An 11,615-nucleotide genomic window follows, 5' to 3' on the forward strand; every position below is an offset into this window, starting at 1 on the left:
TCATGCTAAAGAAAATCCTCCATTTTGCCTAGATCTCTGATATCACTTCCAGCACCAGCTTTTAGAGAGTAATATTAGAGCAATCCCTTATCATGAGCCACATGGCGTATAGGTCCCTCAATGGCTATTAGCCAAGATAGTCAAAGGTGCAACTCCCATGCTCAGGTGGCCCTAAGCCTCTACCTGCCAGAAGCTGGGACTGGAAGACAAGGGATGGATCACTCGATAATTGCCCTGTTCCGTTCATTCCCTTCGAAGCACCTGGCATTGGCCACTGTTGGAAGACAGAATATTTGGCTGGATGGACCACTGGTCTGACCCAATAGGGCCAGTCTTATGTTATCAGGCTCGTTCAGGAGCCTGAGTCTCAAAAGCAGAAGAAATAGGGCAAGATAATGCAGCTTGCAGAGTTTCAGGTTAGTTAAATATATAACCCATTCAGAAGTCACCTGTCCCAGAGCATTTGTGCTCTGTACAAGCAAACCCATTGTACAATCAAATCAGCTGTAGAGATGACACAGGATGGGTCTGTAGCAGAAGCTGACCTGGCGTCTAACATGGACGAAAGAACTGTTCTCATTAACCCTTTGCTGTTCCTAGTATAACCTAGCACTTGAGGTCTAAAAATGTTGTTCTGCCAAAAGCAACAAAGAGTCTCAATGCGCTGGGGTGAGAGGGGAAACAGGCGTAGCAGTTCCTGATTTCAATTGCTAAAGATCAACGTGATCCTTCCTTCCAAAATGGCAGGGCAGTAAAAGAATATTTAAAAAAGTATAAGGCACTGAAGTTTTGGAGCCTGCTTTTCTGGCAGCGAGATGTGAGTGGCATTTAGCTAATCTCAAACTTCAGCACGATTTCAGGTAGAGTGAATTGTTTTGACAAGCGCATATGTGTTTCCAATCCGAATGAACACTACCTGTTAATTTCAGAGCGCTAACTGCACGGGGGCAAGTTCATACATGTAGGGAAGAGCTGCATGAAGGTGGGGACATAATGCAGTCTCTCTCTCTCGCTCTCTCTCTCTCTCTCTCTCACACACACACACACACACACACACACACACACACACACACACACACACACACACACACACACACACACACACACACACACACACACACACACACACACACACACACACACGGTTCAGTTGTCTCCCTAGCCAAAACCTCACCTACCCATATTTATACAGGGCACCAACATATGGCAATTGGGTTTTCTCTGCTAGCGGCTCAGCGTTTGTGACTAGACATAGCCCCAGTGTACCCAGTGTGCGCAATCCCAAATGGCTCTGGACTCTGACACACTGAAATTGGAGCTATCGCTTTGATTTGCAAGTGACGCTTTGCAAACTTGAGACACGATGTAGGGGAAGCGTGAGGCGAGCAGGCATTACAAAGAAAATCTCGGAAGCTGTTATTTCCATGCAGCGCTGGAGCGTGGGGTAGGAGAAAGAGACAGAGGAACCCTCCGGCACATCAAATGTGCTCGTGCCATCAAATCTCAGCCAGGGAGCCACCCTACGCTTCTGTGCACAGACACGCGTAGCGAACTTGCCTCACTAGGGGCATTGCCGGGCTCCGGGGCTCCAGCCCCATCCCTGCCCTGCCCTGGCTGGGGTCTCACCCCTGCACTAGCCGCTCTGCTGGCGCCCAGAGCAGAGCCCCCGGCCAGCCGCGCCCCGCGGGGAAGCGAGGGGGGCGGCCGGTGGTCGCCATGACTGGCGCGCGCGCGGCAGCAGCCTGCCGGAGCTGAGCAGGGAGGCGCGGCCGGAGCGGGAGCTGTCCCTTCAGCACCACCGCTCCGCCTCGGGCAGCATGGGCGCCCCGCCGCCGCCGCCCGCTCCCCAGCCCCACTGAGCCGAGCGCAAGCCGGGAAGAGGAACCCGCCGCGGCTGCCGACGCCCCTGCCCAGCCCAGCCCGAGCGCTCAGGGGCAGCCGCGATGCCGGCACGGTGCTGCGGGACGCGCCACGCTCCGGCCGGGGCGCCCAGCTGCTGAGCCCAGGTAGGGCGGCGCGTTCCCGGGGCGGTGGCGGAGCCCGGCAGGAGGGCGGGGCGGCGGACGCGGCGCGCTCCCTGCTGGGGGCCAGGGGCGGCCCCTGCGGAGGACCAGGAGCCCGAGCCGGGCAGCTGGGGGAGTGGCCCCCACGGGGCTGCTCCGCGCCAGCCTCGGCCCGGCTGCTCCCTGCACTGCAGGGCGGGGCTGGGGGCTCCCAGCCGGACAAACTGCCGGGGGAGCAGTGCCCAGTCCCGGCTGCGACTGCGGGGGCGCTACAGGCTGAGGGGGACTGTCACTGTGTTGCACGCCAGGTGGCTGCTCCCAACAGCGGCGCAAGGCCAGCGGAGGCCAGGCAAGCCCCGGGTAACTGGTGATTTCCCAGGGACTCGCAGCCCATGCTAATTACACGGTCGCGCTGCTAAACCTCCGAAACAAAGGACCAGCCCTGAGTCTATGTGAGCGGAGAGGGCTGGCTCGGGGTGCCGGGTGGCAATGCCCTGGCTGGTAAAAGGCCGGCAGGAAAGGCGGGAAAGCCCCATGGGTTCGCCACTGGAGCTGATTTGCGGTTTGATCCCATTCTAGGTCTATTCCCGGCGCCCCTTGGAAGAAGCTCACTATGCCCGGGCAGAGCCTGGAGGATTTCTCTCTGGCTCATTCGGAAGACAATGAGATCAGCATCAACGTCGGAGGCTTTAAGAAAAAGATGCGACCCAACACCCTACTAAGATTTCCCGAAACCAGGCTGGGCAAACTGCTGAGCTGCCACTCAAAGGAGTCGATATTAGAGCTCTGCGACGATTATGATGACGCCAAGAACGAGTTTTACTTTGACCGGAACCCCGAACTTTTCCCCTACGTGTTACATTTTTACAACACCGGCAAGCTCCACGTGATGGGCGAACTCTGCGTGTTCTCCTTCAGCCAGGAGATTGAATACTGGGGCATCAATGAGTTCTTCATTGACTCATGCTGCAGCTACAGCTACCATGGGAGGAAAATGGAGCCAGATCAAGAGAAATGGGGAGAGCAAAGTGACCGGGAAAGCACCTCGTCTTCCTTTGATGAAATCTTGGCCTTTTACAATGATGCTGCCAAGTTTGACAGACAACCCTTTGGAAACATCAGGAGGCAGCTCTGGCTAGCTCTGGACAATCCTGGCTACTCTGTCTTGAGCCGAATATTTAGCGTCTTGTCAATAGTGGTCGTTCTTGGTTCCATTATGACTATGTGCCTGAACAGCCTCCCAGACTTCCAGCTAGTTGACAGCTATGGGAAAGCAGAGGAAGATCCTCGGTTTGAAATTGTAGAACATTTTGGCATTGCATGGTTCACATTTGAGCTGATGGCAAGATTTGCGGTGGCTCCTGACTTCTTGAAGTTTTTCAAGCATGCCCTGAATCTGATTGACCTCATGTCCATCCTGCCATTTTACATTACCTTAATTGTTAACTTAGTTGTGGAAAGTAGCCCGGCTTTAGCAAATTTAGGTAGAGTAGCCCAAGTCCTGAGACTAATGAGGATCTTTCGCATCTTAAAACTTGCTCGACATTCAACTGGCCTCAGGTCTCTTGGGGCCACTTTGAAGTATAGCTACAGGGAGGTAGGGCTTCTCTTACTATACCTCTCTGTTGGGATCTCCATATTCTCGGTAGTGGCTTATACCATTGAAAAAGAAGAAAACGAGGGCTTAGCCACCATCCCCGCTTGCTGGTGGTGGGCTACAGTTAGCATGACCACAGTTGGTTATGGAGATGTTGTCCCAGGGACCACTGCTGGCAAATTGACAGCGTCTGCATGCATCCTAGCTGGTATCTTGGTGGTAGTGCTTCCTATAACACTCATCTTCAATAAATTCTCTCACTTTTATAGGCGTCAGAAGCAGCTAGAAAGTGCCATGAGGAGCTGTGATTTTGGTGATGGAATGAAAGAGGTTCCATCAGTCAATTTAAGGGACTATTATGCTTATAAAGTTAAATCCCTTATGGCCAGTTTTACCAATCTGAGCAGGAGTACTCCCAGCGAACTAAGCCTAAATGATTCACTGCATTAGACTGCAGGTCTGACAGCAGTTTGCATGATGTGCACCAAGAGCTGTGTTTATAAACATTTTCCTATTCCTTGTTTTTTCTTCTAGCATATAGTGTTGCTGACATTGCACTAACTTTGCACCTAACAAGAAATTTAGTTGCAAACTGACAGCTTGCACATTTCCATCCCGTTGCATAGAAACAAAATGCTCATTTTTCTAGACAAGTGTTACTGTGTCCATGACACTAGTGCTAGTGGTGCAGTGCTGGTTTGTTATTTGCTTGTTTCCTTTAGATGTCCTTGTGTGAGCAGAGAAATGAGCTGATCCAGGGGAAAACCCACAACTGTGAAATTAACAATGAAATAATCTGTTTTCACTTACAATGATGTGACAACTCTTAATAGCTGTACATTTCCCAGTTAGTTTAAAACCTTCCCAAGGCAGATTTTAAAAAGAGCATTTTAAAGTATCTGACACTAACTGCAAGTTAAAAACTTACCTGTGAATAGTTTACATAGTAACACATTGCCACCTTGTTATGCCTGCTAATACTAATGTTAACCACCTCTGAAAACACAAGTGAGTGTCGCAGTTCAGGGAAAATTGGCATTTGTTCAAGAGCACGTGTATTAAAGCACTGGGTGGTCTTTTGAAATTAAACACATAGTGAGATTTTCAAACGCACTCGGAATTGTCTGTCTCTGCCTCCAGCCACATCAGAAGAAAAAATCCCATTGCCCTCATTGGGAGCAGAAATAGGCCAATACTGAGAACTTCTGAAAAACAGACCCAAAGCTTTTAAATTATGGGAGCTTTAAGGCCACATTTTCAAAAGTGGTCTACAGCCCTGGTGCTCATTGACTTCAGCTGGAGCTGCAGACATTCAGCATCTCTGAAAGTCAGGCCCAAAGGAAGGAAGAAGGAAGTTGGGCTTCAGAGGAAGTTGGGCTCTCCAAAATGGAGGCATCCAACAATTAGAAGCCACATGTGAAAACTTGGGTCTCTCTAGAGTATGGAAATATTCCAAAATGAATGATAAAGGCATTATTTTAGGAGCTGACATTTACCTACTGAAAGATGACTAATTAAAAAGATAGCATATGTATTTCTGAGATACAACCTAATTTTGTCAGGGAGGACTCTTGATGCTTGGCATGAGAATTAAAACAGGTGTCCATGGTAAATAATCTCATTAAGATTTCTGCAGATGAAACTCTAGGGGAATAAATATAGCTAGTATTTCTACTTAAAAAATGGTTCAGAAAAGGACTCCTGTCTCTCAGTTCAGGAAGAAGCATTAAGGCCAAGACCAAGAAAGGGCACTTATTGGATCAGATCCTTTGATGATGTAAAGCAGCTGAGAATCTGCCCTAGTATTTGTAAAATCTGTTTTAAATAAGACAGCAGATCTTGATATTTAATTGTCCAAGTCATGACTCTGCATAAACTAATCTTATGAGTGCTTAAAGTTGTTTCTCCCTGTCCACTGTAATGGTTTAAGGATCAATACTCTCAGCTCAGACAATGCCCTCTCTACCATACTATCATATTTCCTGTTTACTAGAGAACTGTGCTGTCAAGCAAACTACCAGTACTCCGCTGGCAAAATGGCTCTTTTCTGTTCAAACGCTGCTATATTGCCATCCAGTTATCTATTGTTTTCAAGTCAATTTGTGGTATAGCAATTTATGAAGATAAGGTGGGTTCAGAGAATAGGTTCAAATTAGGGAGATTAGGAAGTGTCTTAAAGCACTAAGGCCAAAATTGTCACATTTGGCAGACTAAAATTAGACATCGAAATAATATTCAGGCACTTGAACAAAAAGGGCCTAATTATCACGGATGCTGAGCATCCACAGCTCACCTTGGGTCAGAAGGACATAGGAGTTGTCAAACCACAGCAGACCAGCTGTGGTCCAGCTAATTCAGTGTGCTGTTTCTGACAGTGGCCAGCACCACATGTTTTAGAAGAAGGTATAAGAACTCTGTAGTAGGTAGATGTGGAATAACCTGCCCATAATGCAAATTTCTTCCCAGCCCCCTTCAGTTAGTGGTTGGCTTATGCCCAGAAGGAAGCATGGCATTTATATCCCTTCTAAATGTTTTTGTTTAAAAAAAATCCGTATTGATGTCCATATATTTCTCTGTAACTTCAGCAGGAGATATGAGTGGTCAGAACCTCAGAAAATTTGACAGTTTATATTTAAGCGTCTGACTCTGGATTTAGGTGCCTAAATTTAGGCATTCACATTTGAAAAGGTGAGCCAATGCTTTTGCCTCTGGAGGACTGAGATCAATTTCTGTGTTGGGTCACAGGTGTAGTTAAATTTGGTGGTCTCAACCTAGTACTGAACTGGAACATTTGGACACTACCATCAAATCTGGAATGATAATCAAAAGAAGCACAGCACTAGATTATGGGCATTTCAGGTCAGGATTGATATACCTGGAAAGAAGTATGTGGGAGGTCTTGCATAGCACTTATACACAGAGTAGGCTGAGTCCTGCAGAGCTGGCAAAAATTTCCATTGATGCCAAGGATAATTTGGCCTTCATTAGGTTTACCAGTTTGTGGTCTATGCAGAATCACTCTCTAGCCAGGGGTCTTATTTTCTCAGCTTCACAATCAAAGAATTCACAGAGTTTTAAAAAAAAATCCTAAATAGTATATTATTTTTAGGCCAGTTATTTCTGCAGACATGTAGAATTGTCGAAGGGTCATGAATTCCCCCAGCTGTTAGTTTAGCATTGCAAAGTTTGGATTATTTAAATAAGATATATATAATCTTGTCTTACAGATTTATTATTCATAGGGACATTGTTCAGTCATTTCTTCAGAAATTGAATGGAATGTTTCCAAACTGCATTTTATGAAAGAAAATGAAGTTCCCCAAGGAGTCACTATTTTTATTGTATTGCTTGTAAGGAATTTTCAATATTGCTTTTTTTATATAAGTGCTATGGATCAAAGATGCTAAGTAAATAAAGTACTGCAATTTAGTATGCACTCATTACCATGATTCATTATGAAAATGATTTTATATAGAACCGTTAATTCAGGAGGATCCCTGCATACTTTACAAACTGTATTTATAGAAGGGAATTACTTCATTCACCACTTAAATACAGCAACTAGTGAGGTGAAGCTTGGTCAGTGTTAAGGACATGAAGTAGCAAATACCATATGCAAAGTTAAACTACAAGTGGACATGTTGGCAGACTGAATGTAATTATCTAAACTTGCCCAGGACGCAAAGAATAACACCGACGAAAACAAGTCAAATGATTGAGTGTGTTGTCATTGTTTTATCCAGTGTCAGAAATGAGTCCTTTACCCAGGCTTACAGCCCTGCTTTTGCAAAATGTGTAATGACTAATGCAATGTGGAGTAGAGGGGGGACCTTAGTTTAGTCTTGCATACAAAATACACGACCCAATAGTACTGTGCACTCTAGCACCATTGGTTCTGATTTAAATGATACAGTAAATCCACCTCTGTAAGGAGGAATGAGACATCAGCTGCCTGCCATTTTATAAAGGCAGCTACTGTAGGGCCCAGTCCTGTGAGATGCTGAGCACCCTCATCTTCTATTAACTGCAATAGCAAAGAAAGATACTGCACATTTTGCAGGAGAAACTCAGCACTTTGCAGGACTGACAGAGGACAGAGAGAAGACAAGCTGTTTGGCCAGCTACTAGCCTGCTGGATTTTTTAGATGACTGGGTTGTAAATTTGAGACAATCTTGTGTCTTATGAAATAGTAGTCCTGAATTCAAGGATGTGAGGTGTAACTGGTAGCACGCTGTGTGTTCTAGGCTTGAAAACTGCCAGGGTCCAAAATCTGCTTGTTATGCAGGTGCTATCTAATGAAGAGTATTCTACCCGATGTGGACTCGCTCTGCTTTGTAAAGGGCACATTTCCGGTGTCAGAGAAAACACTGAAACATGTTGCTGTTGCCCCATTTGCTAAAAGGTCTAAAGTGGTTAAATGAGGATTATGGCATTATTTCCAGCCAAATTATTTACTTTGTCTGAGGGATTAAACTTTGTCGTGGAGTTCTGATTTTCACTAAATCCCAGGAAAAACTTCCTAACCGTAGGAACAGTAGGGCAATGGAACAGCCTGCCTAGGGAGGTTGTGGAAGCTCCTTCACTGGAGGTTTTCAAAAGCAGGCTGGATAGCCATGTGTCTTGGATGGTTTAGACACAACAGAGATTATCCTTGTGGTCCCTCCTAACCCTAGGATTCTATAGAGCTGGGCTGACTATTATGGCGTTCCAGGGCTCCCGCCGAAAAGCAATATTTATTTATAGCTTGTGATGAAGCAGTTAGTATTTGTTTAGTTTTAGTATTAACACTTGTTTTATTATTCATAGATTTTAGTCACTTGCTAGTTGTCTCCTTCTGTGCAGACTGTGTATTATCCATTTTGAAATCAGGCTTTTTCTTATATAATACAGCCCGGTCTGTTTCACATTTGTAAGTTTAAAAATTGAGAACTTTGTGTTTGTTACTTCAGTTTTAGCACTTAAAGTATTTGCAAACTCTTGTGCGAGCCTCTATTAAGACAGCGATGATCTATTATATATGTTACCATTTTAATTTTATATCTGGTCCCAACCCTGTACACTCACACCGGTACCCTCAGTAACTCAGGCTTGTGCCACATGATGCAAATTAACGGAAAAACAATAATTAAATTTCATCAAGGGATTAAAATTTGATCTAAACTGCAGGACATTCCAAGCATATATTAGGATTATAGAAAAGCCCATATTGTCTTGAAATGATAGGTTTCTTTTTAAAACTTGTCATCAGAATATAGTTGTTCAAATAGTCTAATCTGAAAAAACATATTTTGGGGTTAAACAGATGGCGCACAACTCTTGTTTTCTGTTTGGTAGATTAGGGACTAAGCAAAATACCAATAATGTTCCTAGGTATTAAATCAATTTGACATGACCTTTTATTTCTTCCACAACAAACACTTTCCTTAGAGGCCCCTGCTGTGCACATGTAAGCAGTGTTCTGCATTGGGTTGGTTATCCATTTCCTCTCGTAGCATTTCTGATTTTAATCTACCTTTGATGGTACTTTCAAATAACATTCAACTTGCAATCACCGTCCATGTCACCATGTCGTGTCAGTAAGAGCATTTTCTTATTTTATGCCTCTCCATTCGTATCTCACTTTATCACCTCACTTTCAATAAGGTTGCCCCAGAGATGAATTTGATCCACTATCTTCTCCTTCCAGCTGTCCACAGCAAGGTGGTGATATTATGATGATCCCCTGCAGTTTCAGAAGTATCTGTCATGAATACACCTTATATCCAAAAGAAAAAGAAGAAGGGGAAAAAAAAAAGAAGACAGTTCTTCAGTTCTTCCCACCAGAGAATAAAGTACTGCATTAATAGTACAAGCATAGTGCATTATGCAGAACAATTCATTACATAGCTGGCTTATGGTATGTCTACACTGCAACTAGACATCTATGGCTGGCCTGTGTAGCTATTTGGGCCTAGGCTGCAGCGAGGTTCTGGGACCCTCCCACCTCACAGGATCCTAGAGACTGGGCTCCAGGCCGAGCCAAAACATCTATACTGCGGTGAAACAGCGCCTTAGCTCAAGCCTCAGAAGCCTGAGGCAGCTGTAACAGGCCAGCCGCAGGTTTTTAATTGCAGTGTAGACATACCCTGAGAGATTATTTTAGTTTTGTTTTCTCACTTTAGCCCAATTTTTAAGTCTGTTATGATGCTTCATCTACACCAAGGACACCTGATCCCCTCACTATTGTCAAATGGATCATGAGCCGTCATACACAAAATGATGGGCCATCAGCTGGCAGAAACAATCTCCCACACACTTATGGAAGTGTCTGCCAAGGCCAATCAACTATAATGAGTTATCTTTGAGCCTGATGAGTGCTCTCTGAGCCTGAACTTGAGGTGGATAAGTGCTGTGGGGTTGAGGAGTTATACCTCAGCCTGAGCCTGATGAGATATCCATGAGCCTGATGACCTGAGGGATCCACATTAATTATTCAGGGTTCAGCCAATCCATAAGCAGAGATCTAACCAGGTGATCCCCAAGGCCAGAGATATGGTCTTCCTATGAAAGCAGCCATTCCAGTCTACTCAATGTCATTCCCTCACTGGGAATATCGCCTGCCACTTGGCAGTTCTGACAGATTGCTCCAGCTCCAGCCTTGTTCCAACCCCATTCTCGATTCCTGCTCTGGTCCCCAGCCTGACCACCACTGCTCCAAACACTAGGCCTGACCACCCACTTCTCAGTTTCTGACAGTTTGAGCAGACTGCCTGATTTTGTGCCCTGCCCCAGCAGTTGAGATGGAGACCCCTGGAATGTCCATCACTGAGATGACAGAGTTGGTCCACAGCCTTTGGGATCAAGTTGCCCAGTTGCATCTGGAGAATCTCTCCCTTCACCCAGCGATCGTGCTAGCCCCAGTAACCTCAATAGAACCAGCCATGGTACCTTTAGAACCCAGCCCAAAGGTTCCATTGCCAGAAAGATTTGATAGGAATCCCCAGGAGTTCTTAATCAGCACTGCCTTTTGTTCCTGATGAATCCTGCAATATATCCCGATGATCAGACCAAGGTGAGGTTTATTATCAGTTTTTTGACTGGGAAAGCCCTGAACTGGGCCTCACAGACCTTGGAACAGCCAGCCCTGTTCTCAATAACTTTGATAATTCATCCAGGCCTTCTCTCTAATATTTGACAATCGGAATTGCACAGTGTACTGCTGAAGTTGCCTTGCAGTTTTTCCAGCAAAGCATTGCTCCATCTTGTCATATGCTGCACATTTTCAGTGTCTGATCACTGATACAGTGTGGAATGCTATCTGCCTATTCTGTGGGTATCAGGGCCACTTTGCCGCTGAGAGCCCCCTTAAATTCAGACCTTCAGTGAACTATGGAAATGATCATATACATCCTCATTAGAGAGTTTGCACCTGGATGTAACCTTGGAGTTGAATCCTTCAGTGAGGCCCACTCTTCTGTCCAGATGTATCTTGGCAGCAGTGAACAGTTTTCCTCCACACCTGCAGGTCTTTCTCCATCTCTGGGTCCAATCTGTGGTGAATTGCACCCAGCTTGACTAGTAGATTCAGGGATGCTGGATTTGCTAAGGCTAATCAACTGCTGGTGAAAAGAAGCCCACCCCAGATCTAGTGGAAACAATCAGTGGTAGCATGCTTTCCTCTGGTCTGGTTACCCATGAACCCATGCTCCTCCAGATTGAAATCCAAGATTACTTAGAGACTCTGCAGTTTAATGTATTTAAGTCATCACACTTTCCAATTATGCTTAGTATACCTTGGCTCTCAATGCATGGTACACACATCTCATGGAAGATGCTTGAGGTATGATTCAAGTCAAGCTACTGCTAACAATCGTGTCTAGCCAAATCAGGGGCCAAGGAAACAAGAACCAACACCTAGAAGTCCACTGCCATGTATGTCAAGCAGATTCAAGAAGCCAACAGCTCCTTAATCCTTGCAAAATATCAAGAGTTTGCTGATGTATTTGACAAAAGGAATGCTGATATTTTACCCCTG

At 45.4% G+C, this 11,615-nt stretch overlaps 1 protein-coding gene across 2 annotated transcripts; it reads left to right on the forward strand.

Annotated features, from left to right (window-relative positions):
• Nucleotides 1-1,126: 1,126 nt before the first annotated feature.
• On the forward strand, nucleotides 1,127-7,041 carry KCNS2 (potassium voltage-gated channel modifier subfamily S member 2). 2 transcript variants are annotated; one of them, XM_030553548.1, is made up of 2 exons: nucleotides 1,127-1,444; nucleotides 2,583-7,041. In XM_030553548.1, the coding sequence occupies exons 1-2, from the start codon at nucleotides 1,425-1,427 to the stop codon at nucleotides 4,048-4,050; spliced, it is 1,488 nt and encodes a 495-aa protein (XP_030409408.1). In that variant the 5' UTR covers nucleotides 1,127-1,424; the 3' UTR covers nucleotides 4,051-7,041. The 2 variants fall into 2 exon arrangements, with proteins under 2 accessions (XP_030409408.1, XP_030409409.1); XM_030553549.1 differs by lacking the exon at nucleotides 1,127-1,444 and adding an exon at nucleotides 1,926-2,006.
• Nucleotides 7,042-11,615: the final 4,574 nt, after the last annotated feature.

The sequence above is a fragment of the Gopherus evgoodei genome, chromosome 2 (assembly GCF_007399415.2).
Source record: "Gopherus evgoodei ecotype Sinaloan lineage chromosome 2, rGopEvg1_v1.p, whole genome shotgun sequence".
NCBI classification, from domain to species: domain Eukaryota; kingdom Metazoa; phylum Chordata; order Testudines; family Testudinidae; genus Gopherus; species Gopherus evgoodei.